We start from the raw sequence: 12,552 nt of genomic DNA, 5'->3' as shown, positions 1-12,552 counted from the left end.
GACTGGATTCAGCTCACACGAAACTTGAGTAATGCTCACAGTTGGTCCCAGTAGAGTTTGACATTAGCGTGTTGCTAAGCTAACAGCACAAAAATGTCAAAAATATGGTAAAAAAGATGATCAACTTTCCACATCAGTGCTTTTTAAAAAGTACTTGCCAGCCACCACCAGTACTTTTGATCATTTTCATACAACTTTCATAGCCCCCAGAATATTGTTGTTTATATATCTGAAAAAAAAAACAAAAAATCAAAACAAAAGAATCTGCTTTTAAAGGGGACATCAGATGCTAAATTCACTTTTTACATGGTGTCTGCATATAAACGTGTTCTAGCATGTTAGACACAACCACCCTACAATGCTAAAAATCCATTCACTACTTCTTTTAATCCTTAAAAAACCTAAACAGTCACAATTATCGAGCTGTTTTGATTTTCTGAGCAGTATGATGTCATAATGCTCAAGCCCCGCCCATTAACCGCTGACGGACTGTCCCGTATCGGCACGTTTCCACCCTCAGCCAGTTGTAGCAACAACGTCTTGTAAGCAATCCACTGAGGACAAAGTGGATTTGTTTTGTTTTTGATGATAACGCACCACTGAATACACAAAAATGAAAAAGAGGGGCGGGGCGAGCAGTAGCTCATTATCATTTAAAGAGACATGCACAAAAATGGGTCGCTGTGAACAGAGCTTATTTTTGACTAATTAAAAATATGCTTTTTTACACAACCATTGCGGAATTATAACTAAAGTTACATTGCAGATGTTTCATGAAGACCTTAAACTTGTGGAAAATGGGCATCTGATGTCAACTCAAGTTTATTCTAGCTTCTAGATTTAATCAACACCACCCAAGCTGCACAGTCCTAAACTATTTTCTGTGTCTGCATTTTATTCGGTAACATTAGGCGGTTTTAATTTATATGCTGTTTAATATGCTGACATACGCGATTGCTTGTTTCTGCTTCTTCTTTGCTGTGTTTTGATCTGGAGATTCAGTACTCTTTCAGAAGATTTGCAATAGCGCCCCCTACCTAACAGGGAAAACACAGAAAGCTGGAAAATGGCAGGAAAAGAGTTAAAGGAATGCGTTTCTTTATATATAATATATATACACAACCAGTCAAAAGTTTTTGAACACTAAGATTTTTAATGTTTTTTTTTAATAAAGCCTGCATGTATTTGATGCAAAGTACAGCTATGTTTACTATTTAAAATAACTGTTTTTATTTGAATATATTTTAAAATGTAATTCATTCCTGTGATTTCAAAGCTGAATTTTTAGCATCATTACTCCAATCCTTCAGAAATCATGCTAATATTCTGATTTGCTGCTCAAAAAACATTTTTTATTATTATGTTGAATAGAACGTTTGAATAGAAAGTTCAGAAGAACAGCATTTATCTGAAATGGAAATCTTTTGCAACATTATAAATGTCTTTTTCATCACTTCTGAACAATATAAAGCATCCTTGCTAAATAAAAGAATTAATTTCTATAATTTCTGTACCAAAAAAAAAATGATAAATGCTGATCTTTGGATCTTTCTATTCTACTCAACTGTTTTGAATATTGATGATACTAATAATAAATGTTTCTTGAGCAGCAAATTAGAATATTAGAATGATTTCTGAAGGTTCATGTAACACTGGAGACTGGAGTAATGATGCTAAATATTCAGCTTTGATCATAAAAATAAATTACATTTTAAAATATATTCAAATAGAACGCAGTTATTTTAAATAGTAAAAATATAGTACAATATTAGTGCTTTTGCTGACACTTTAATTAAAAATCTTACTGTTCAAAAACTTTTTTCTGGTATAATCCACATTTATATATGCATATGCTAACATAAAATACACACAACTAAAGTTCATGTAATGAAGATACTCAACTAAAATAACTAGAAGAGATCTGTAGCAAAATATGCTATATTTAAGAGCAACGGGAGACACGCAAAAGCTTTCATCCCTGCAAGTTCTGGATCGAATACATCCAGAAACATTACATCATCTCCTCTAGAGCTGTCCTTTAATGTTTATCAAAGGCCGCCAAGAGCCATTTGTCATCCATATTGTCTTAATATGGTCTTAATAAAATCATGACGTCTTCTCTTCTGGCCTCATTTACACAAAAAACTATTTTCAGAGTCTGAGAATGATAATACAAGCACGGATATTAAAAAAATATTTCATGCAGTGTCTATGCAGCGATTGAGCATAGTAAAGCAAGCATTTTAGCAAATGCCAGTAATAATTGCGTTTTATACTTTAAAGTGTTTTATATTAATATCCAATAGTCTATTTTTAGATTAAAAAAGTGTTTTTTCTAAATCAAAGGTGCTGTCTCAGCTTCAGCGATGGCCGTTTTAACTTCCCATGTCATGTGTGGCACTTTTCTAATTTAAGCTTTCCGAAAAACACTAAATGTGATTCAAGTTGGTCTTAAGCTTTAAAAGTGACAGACGCTTCAGCGCATGCAGTCACATAATCAAAGATTTGCAGAAGTGGTGAAATTTCCCCAAATCCTGACTGAAATAAATTTGAGCTTCTTTACACTGCTGACACATTTGGATCAAGAAGCTTAGCAAGAAGTGAGAGGAAAAAATAACATAAGCTTCACGAAAAACTGCCTACTGTGAGGATTTCTACAGACTCATCACTTTGAGAGATGAACTGTGCTGTGACGCTCGCTTTTAACAGAAAGTATTTATTACAGGGAGTGACAAAAAGTTGGTATTTTTGGGATGTAAAAAATGTGTGAAGTGTTTTCTTGGGGTTTGATGTCTATATGCGGGTTAATGCCTTTGGCGAGCAGCAGCTCATTTGTTTATCATGACATCATTTGATTGACAGCAGGAGATTCCTGTCAGACCAGTGCACAGCAGCTGCACAATGGTTAGCATTACATCTTTAATGCTTTTCCTCAGAAGTCGTGCAGATAAGGATGGGCGTTTTGATTGATTTTTACAACTCCATATTTATTTACAATATTTGCAGTATCTATTGCTTTATCTAAGACTGATGTATTTTGAAAGTACTGTAATATATTAAGTATATGTGAAGTAAATATTAATGTTTATGTATTAAATATAAACAATGTATTAATATATATTACTATGATATATTGCTTCAAGATTTACATTGTACAATAATATCTTGTTACAGTATTTTTTTATATTTTAACAATACTATATATATATATATATATATATATATATATATATGTGTGTGTGTGTGTGTGTGTGTGTCAGTATTTACATAAACTGTTTTATATATTATTGTTATAGATAATATTGTTAAAAAAAAATATTAAAATTAACTAAAAAGGTGCATGAAATCTTGCCTTGTTGTTGTTGTTATTATTACTTATTATTACTTGTTACATAAAATGGTTTAAAAAATACTATTAAAGCACATTTAAAAAAAAAAACTTTTCCTAATAATTCAATGACTAATATGCAATAATAAAAGCATTAAACAAAAAATAAAAGTCAAATTTAAAAAGTTATATTAAAAACAACAACTAAAATTAATTATACATTAAAAATGATTAAAATGTGCATTACATTTTGCTTTATTATTTATTATTATTATTATTACTATTATTTACATCAAATAGTTTAAAATAAAATGGTTTAAAAAATACTATTAAAATACATTTAGAAAACTTTTTGAATTTCTACTAACTTAATGACTAACATGCATTAATAAAAGCATTTATTATTATTATTATTATTTTTTTTAATGTTACATCAAATGATTAAAAAAACTAGTAAAATACATTTTTTAAACACATTTTTAATTCAATGACCAATATGCATTAATAAAAGCATAAAACAAATAAGGACAAACTGCATATTATATTATATTATATTATTATAATATAAATAAATTATAATATAAATAAATAATACAAATATTAAAAACAACATATTAAAAATAATAAAAGGTACATGACATTTTTCCTATTTTTTATTATTATTGTTGTTGTTGTTTTACATTACATCAAATGGTTTAAAAACATATTAAAACATTTTTTAAATGAATTTAATAAAAAATTCTACTAATTCAATGAACAATATGCATTAATAAAAGCATTAAAAAAAATAAAAGGACAAAAAAGTTGTATTTATTAAAAATAACAATTAAAATAATTTTAAATAATTTCTTTATTATCATGAAATGTTATGTCACAAATAATTGTTTTCAAAAAGCTAGCTTGATCAACCTACTAAAAAACTTATTAACTTATTATTATTTTATAATTACTTTTATTTATAATAATTACTATTAATTCAGTGACCAGTATTAATAATAAATAAAATGTAGTCAAACATAAAAAGTTACATATAAAAAGTTACAGCCTTTAACAACAGTGGTAACGGGAAGATTTAGGTAAGTTTTAGAGAATTTCGTTGTTGTCTACGGCAAAAAACGACGCAAAGGAAAATCACTCTGCAAACCTTGAAAAGTGTTTTAACTCGACAACTACATGGTGCAAAACAAGTACTGGAGCAGTCGAGCGTGTGCATTCCTCCAATGATGACATAACAAAAATGTCTGTCAGCGAACAACATAAATCATCAAGGCCTCTGATTCATTTACACGGAAAACAAAACAGTCAGACAAGACAGAGCCGTGAGGGAAATTAAAGAGACAGACAGATACGTGTAAAGTAAATGTGAGGGAGTGACAGCAGAAAACAAGAGTGTGATGTAAGACTCGCCCTCTGCTGGTGTAAACCAGAACTGACACGTTCCCGTCTCTCTCCAGCAGATCAGAGCTCAGGTCTGCAGAGTTGGCGTATGTCTGTACCTGTCAGCAGAGACACCCTGTGGAAGGTGCCGTCCAGCTTGCTCAGGAGGATGTGGACGAAGCTGTCTTTGGGAAGCTGACCGGCGTCTTTCGTGCTCTGATCGTACACCACCACCTCCTGCCTCCGGCCCAGATCAACCTTCAGAGCACAAACACACACAGGAACACATCAGTCAGACTCAGATGTCACACGTCACAGTAAGCTGAGGGCAAACACACAGCTGACTATTTTCACAATATAGCAAGGCTGCTACGATGACATATGTATCGTACAAAAAAATAGCTCAAATAATCATAAATATAATTTATATAATCAGATGGAACAATCAGATATGTAAAGTCAGGGCCCTGTGATTTCCACGATGCGGGAAACGCGGACTGAATCTCGGAATCCAGTCATAAAAATGGAATTTACCCTATAACACGGAATGTGACGGAATTTGCCAAGTTTGGATGAATACATCGAAAGTAGGTCAGTACACTTAAGTCAAAACACAATATGGACTAGTGTCTGTGAATATTAAGCTGAAAATATACTATTTAAATACCTGCATGTTCTGCGTGTCTCTGTGTGAATGAATGGCACAGATGCACAGTTTCATTTACTACACACATGCTGAAGTGCGCGTGACGCTTGCAGTGTTTTTAACCTTTGCCGCCTCAGTATATGAGTACATGAACACAAACATAATCTCTAGAACTACTCTGAGAGTCACTTCATGAGCATTTTACCATTTCTTTTGAGAAAAACTGTCCACGTAAACAGACACCTTTAAGTCTTTACAGCAACCCGTCAAAATAAAAGTTTGGTTTAACTTGAAGAAATTGTGACGGAACTATTAACAAGAGAAAAAAAAACTTATTTCATAGAGCTTTTAATTAATTACCCTTAAATTGTGCAAGTTTTATGATTTCAAGTAATTAGACATACTTTTTTAATATTTTTTAGTGCTGTCAAATTATTAATTGCGATAAATCGCATCCAAAATAAAAGTTTTTGTTTACGTAATATATGTGTGTACTGTGTATATTTATTATGTATACATAAATACACATGCATACAGTGTGTGTATGTATATATATATATATATATATATCCTTGCATATGTCTGTCTTTATATAGTAGTACACACATATATTAAATAAACAAAAACTTTTATTTGGATTAATTGCGATTAATCATTTGACAGCACTAATGTAAAACAGAGTCTAGAAAAATTAAAACGGGGGAAAAAACGGAATCCAAAAAAATTAAACCTGGGGGAATAAAAACTTTGGGAAATTAGAATTTGGGAAAATAAATAAATAAATAAATAAATAAGGAATTTGGGAAAAAAATTAATTGGATTGGCCCTATAAAGTGAATATAAGTGAATATTACTGATTATTCATATAAACATTTATTAACATAAATTTGTATGAATACATTGTTATAAATACGTACAAATATAAACAAATTAAATTATAAATTCATTTATTCATTTACAATCCTTAACAATGGATATTGCAGCAAATAGTATAAATATTATAAATAATAAATATCTAATATTGTAAATAATACATTTTGTTAAACATCATTGTATACAAACACATATTTAATGGGTATAATATACTGTATAGTATTAATACATTTGAATATAAATGTTTATATACACAATATATCTTAATACATTTAAATATTAATGTTTGTTACAATATTTACTGCAGTATAAGACTGAACATTATTGTACAGCATTGTTCATATTATATATAAAATGAATATTGTTGTGTTTATACAAACTATATTATGTAATATGTACATATTTAAATAGAAGTTATACAAACTAAAATATGATATGAATTTTTATTTGTTTACATAATATATTTGTATAAGATTATTATTATTATTTATTATTTGCAGTATAACAGTTATAACAGTAATAACAGTAATTACTGCAGCATCAGTGAATATATATTAGAATATATATGAATATAGATTATTATAATACAATACATTATATAAAGGATGAATATTCAAATGTTTATTTAATACATATATTTTAATAATACACATTTGCATATATTGATAAGGTTGATGGACTGGAATTAACAATATACTGTATATTATAATACACATACGAACTGAACATTAATGTTTTTATAAACAATATATTATTAATATTACACTCAAAATTCACTAAAAAACAAGACAGATAGATAGTGGAACTGACACAAGAGGGAGGGAGACAACATTTTGGCCATGCATTTGTAATTATTGACCCATTAATCAATCTGTCCGGATTATCAATCAATGCAGTTCTGATCCTACCACAGTGTATTTTAAGAAATGCATTAGCTTTTAATATGCATTACATTTACGTCATGCTTTAGAGTGTGAAATCGACAGCAAAGGTGTGGGATTTTCTCATATTCCTGCTCCAAATGCCAACCCTTTGCAGAAAAAACACATCTTTTGCACATTGAGCGGTGATGGTGAGGCTTAACGTGTGCACCGGTGCATAAGACCTGAATCTGAGTGTGTGTGTGTGTGTGTGTGCTGCACGCGAGCCCCGCTGTCTCAATGTTGTCAGGCAGTTTTTAATCACATGACCATCAGCCAGAGCCGCTGCAGAATGACTCACTACAATACTGGAGCACTACTGGAGAAAACACACAGACAGGAGAGGAGGGGAGGAGAAACCAGGCCAGTGACAGGGGAGGAAGATGAGGAAAGATGGAGGGACAGAAAAAAAAAAAAGGGATGAGAAGAGGACAGTCATGCTGAAAGCAAAAAACACACAATATTGGCAATTAATAGGAATACATGGGTGTTTTGCAACAACTGCATTGGTTGGTTATATCGGTCAATATATTCACTGGAATACACAACACCACTGCAATTCTCAATCACTATAGTCAAAAAAAGCAATAATATAAGCCAAGTATGACTTTATTTCCTTTGTGGAAAACAAAAGAAATTCTGAAGACCATCCAACTGAAATGGAGATGAAATTAAGCTTTCGAGCGTCACAAAGCGGCTCATAAGACTGTGTAAGAAACAGAAATTTAAGCTGCTGTTTACTAAAAATCATGAAAATAATCCATTGAAGCTTAAATAAGCAAGTTTATCAGAATAGCAGAAACTGGTGATGCACAAAAATTGAATTCTTTGAAGTCACTGAATTCTTCATGATATTTAGAGTGCTGTATTGTCAGGTCATTTAAATCAGTCTTGAAAATTATAGAAAAATTCTTTGTCAGCAAACTGTCTAATTATGTTTCAGGTGAACAGATTTTACATCTTGTATCCATGCATAAATATCATTGGAGAAACGTTAATTTAATTTAATTTAATTTAATTTAATTTAATTTAATTTAATTTTAATTTAATTTTATTTTATTTTATTTAATTTTATTTATTTTATTTTATTTTACTGCTGTTCCAAAATGTATTTTGGATTTACATTTATTGATGTCCAGTAAAATTTAATATAATTTTGTGTAAAATCCTGTGTAAAAAATGAAGAAAAGACAAAAATACATGAAAATGCCTTTCCCCCCTTTTAAAACAAAAAAAAAAATATATATATATATATATAAAAAAAAAAAAAAAAAAAAAAAAAAAATCTAATTGTGCAAAATTCTGTGTACAAACAAAAAAAAAGAAAAGAAAAAAATGAAAATGCCTCCCCACCCCCTTTTTAAATGTAATTTTGTGCACTGACTTTTTTCTGTTTTCGAAACAATATTTTCGGTTGCTGAGATTTCAGGGCACCACCAATAACAATGTCTGATTTGTCAATGAATTATTCTTTTGAGTCAGATAATGAATCAGTTACACAAAATTAATTTGAATTAGGTTTTTTTCCCTCAATAATTCAAATGATTCAGAGTGAGTAAATAATGACAGAATTTTCATTTTTGGAAGAATCTGATGAGGTCACTAAATTTCCAAAGTGGTCTGTGTTGTTATCGTTACAGTTGTGGTTTGGAATTGTTTACTACTCTCACGGAATTACAATGTTTATTAAAATTTCACAGTTGAAGGGACAGTTTACTCAAAAATGGAAATTACCCCATGATTTACTCACCCTCAAGCCATCCTAGATGTATGTATTCTTCTTTCAAACAAATATAATCAGAGTTACATTAAAAAATGTCCTGCCTCTTTCAAGCTTTAAAATGGGTGAATGGGTTGAGATTCTAAAGCCTAAAAAAGTACATCCATCCATCATAAAAAGTGCTCCACATGGCTCTGGCTAGTTAATAAAGCCCTTATGAAGTGAATCAATGCATTTGTGTAAGAAAAAAGTCCATATTTAAAACTACTCTTGTGAATCCACGTATATTAATATTATGGCCTGTATAATGTACAATATAACGTATAATACTTATAAATTATAATTACAAAACATAATTTACTATATAATATATTTTACTTTATTAATTATTTTGTACTATATGAAGTATAATACATATTATTTTATTTATTAAATTATTTTAGACAATGCATTGCATAATGTATAATATCTATTATTTACTAAACATTTCAGATGATGAATATATATATATAATGTAATGCATTCTGTATAATATCTATTATTTTATTTAATAATTATTTCTGACAATATTATGGCCTGTACAACGTACAGTATAATGTATAATACTTATTATTTTAAACAACAAATATGTAATGTACTGTAAGATGTATAACATATTTTACTTTATTAATTATTTTGTACTGTAGAAAGTATAATATATATATATTTTTGATCGATTAAATTATTTTAGACAACGAATATATAATGCACTGTATAATGTGTAATATCTAATATTTATTAATTATTTCAGACAATAAATATATAATGTAATGTAGAATGTGGAATAATATGCATGATTTTATTTAATAATTATTTAAGATAATAATATTATGGCCTGTAGAATGTACAATACAACGTATAATACTTATTAATTATTTTAGACAATACAAAACATAATAAACTACATAATATGTTTTACTTTATCAATTATTTTGTACCGTATAAAGTATAATATATATTATTTTATTTATTAAATTATTTTAGACAGTACATGTATGAGATTATGGTTCGTAAAGTTGTAAATATGAATATGTTTCTTACACAAATGCATCGATTTGCTTCACATGGCCTTTGTTAACCCACGAAGCTGTGTGGAGTGCTTTTCATGATGGATTTAAATACTTTTTTGGACTTCAAAATCTCAACACCCAACACCCATTTACTGCCATTATAAAGCTTGAAAGAGCCAGGACTTCATTTAATATAACTCAGACTGTATTTGTTTGAAAGAAGAAAGTCATAGACACCTAGGATGGGTAGAGGACGAGTAAATCATGTGCTAATTTTCATTTTTGGATGAACTATCCCTTTAGCTACTAAAAAACATCAGCTGATTGTTACATAGCAAGAAATCTATCTTTAAATAAAAGGTCAAATCTTACTTAACCTGGCCTCTTTATTTGAAACAGCACTGACCTGATTTCAAATCCACATCAATGGACTTCAGTCAGTTCTATCTATAGTATGACGTTATCATATTCCCTTTCATTCGAGTTAAGCTGAGCTTTGGACTTCACCACACATTATATTGATCACTCATTTAGAAATAGCACGGCACAGGCTTGCACAAACAGGGTGTATCTAAAAGCAAGTAAGACGGTGAGAAGACGTACGTGTGAGAAACCGAAAGTCTGTGCGTGTTACATTACGACTCCATCAGCTTGGCGTCGGGCCTAAAAGGTGATGTCACCTGCCGAAGGTCGGCCGCGGTGGAAGATTACCGTGTTTCCCTGCCAAACCACTGCGAAAGTTAAATAACAGCACCTGGTTTTAAAGTGCCTGGAGTACATTTACACGTATTGCTCTTCATTTATCTTGAGCGATTATGCAATTGAAGCTTAGCTGTTAGATAAGGTATTAAACTGAGGCTATTGATTGATAGAGGACAGTGAGAAACTAGGCCTCGCTCCTCATCGTCCTGTCTGTCTCCCGCAGGCCCCTCCCCCTTTGTACAAGGTGTTCCGCCTTAATTGGATGAAGGCTAAATCTAGATGTTGACATCATCACATGAGGATTATGGGCTCTCGTGAAGGGCTGCTGAGGCCTGGGTCACCTACAGGGCAAACACGAACGCTGCCATGTTCACACGTGTGACTGCGTTAATAATAAGTCCTTGTCAACGTGTCAACGTCAAAATTATAAGTATATTATTACTTCAATTAGTGACGTCTAGTTTGCCTTAAAATTAAAAATTTTTAAAAAGAAGAAGTGCATTGCATTGTGGGATTTTCACTGCAGTGAAAATTTATAATATGTAATGGCCTGTATAATGTATAATGTTTATCATTTTATTATTTTAGACAATAAAGTATTTCATGTACTGTGTAATATAAATATATATTATTTTATTTATTCATTATTTTAGACAATAACAAAATGCAAATGTTTTTGGTATATCTACTCTTTTGTTTAATAATTATTTCAGACAATAATATTATGGCCTGTATAATGTACAGTATAATGTATAATATATTTTAATTTATTAATTTTGTAATGTATAAATTATTATACGTAATACTTTATTTATTAATTATTTTAGACAGTGAACATTGTACTCTATACCATATAATATCTATTATTTTATTGCATAATTATTTTAGACAATACTTTTATGACCTGTATAATGCAAAATATATTTTACTTTATTAAATATTTTGTACTGTATAAAGTATAATATAAATTGTTTTAGTTGTTAAAATATTTTAGACAATGAAGATATAATGTAATGTATAATGTATAATATCTATTTTATTAATTATTTTAAACAAATGTACTGTATACTGTATAATATGCATGCTTTTATTTAAAATTATTTAAGATAATAATATTATGGCCTGTAGAATGTACAATATAACATAATACTTACTAATTATTTTAGACAATACAAAACATAATTAACTATATAATATATTTTACTTTATCAATTATTTTGTACTGTATGCAGTATAATATATATTATTTTATTTATTAAATTATTTTAGACAATAAACAATGCATTGCATAATGTATAATATTACTTATTAATTATTTTAGATGATGAATATATATTGTACTGTATTCTGTATAATATCTATTATTTTATTTAATAATTATTTTAGACAATAAATATATAATGTAATGTATAATGTATAATATCTATTTTATTAATTATTTTAAACATGTACTGTATACTGTATAATATGCATGATTTTATTTAAAAATTATTTAAGATAATAATATTATGGCCTGTAGAATGTACAATATAACATATAATACTTACTAATTATTTTAGACAATACAAAACATAATTAACTATATAATATATTTTATTTATTTTTTTATCAATTATTTTGTACTGTATGCAGTATAATATATATTATTTTATTTATTAAATTATTTTAGACAATAAACAATGCATTGCATAATGTATAATACTATTTAATAATTATTTCAGATGATGAATATATATTGTACTGTATTCTGTATAATATCTATTATTTTATTTAATAATTATTTCTGGCAATATTATGGTCTGTACAATGTACAGTATAATACATAATACTTATTATTTTAAACAACAAATATATAATGTACTGTAAAATGTATAACATGTTTTACTTTATTAATTATTTTGTACTGTATAAAGACTGTATAAAGTACAATATAACTT

At 29.0% G+C, this 12,552-nt stretch overlaps 1 protein-coding gene across 3 annotated transcripts in view; it reads right to left on the bottom strand.

Moving 5' to 3' along the window:
* The window catches only part of dusp8a (dual specificity phosphatase 8a), a 64,560-nt gene that overhangs the window by 25,741 nt on the left and 26,267 nt on the right, over positions 1 to 12,552 (bottom strand). For all 3 annotated transcript variants that reach the window (XM_051099170.1, XM_051099171.1, XM_051099172.1), the window contains one exon: positions 4,825 to 4,963. In XM_051099170.1, coding sequence (XP_050955127.1) covers positions 4,825 to 4,963 — 139 coding nt within the window. The remainder of the gene's footprint in view (positions 1 to 4,824; positions 4,964 to 12,552) is intronic.

The sequence above is a fragment of the Labeo rohita genome, chromosome 25, assembly GCF_022985175.1.
Source record: "Labeo rohita strain BAU-BD-2019 chromosome 25, IGBB_LRoh.1.0, whole genome shotgun sequence".
Classification (NCBI taxonomy): Eukaryota; Metazoa; Chordata; class Actinopteri; order Cypriniformes; family Cyprinidae; genus Labeo; species Labeo rohita.
The sequence above is the reverse complement of the archived record's forward strand: the minus strand, read 5'-3'. Positions and strand labels throughout refer to the sequence as shown.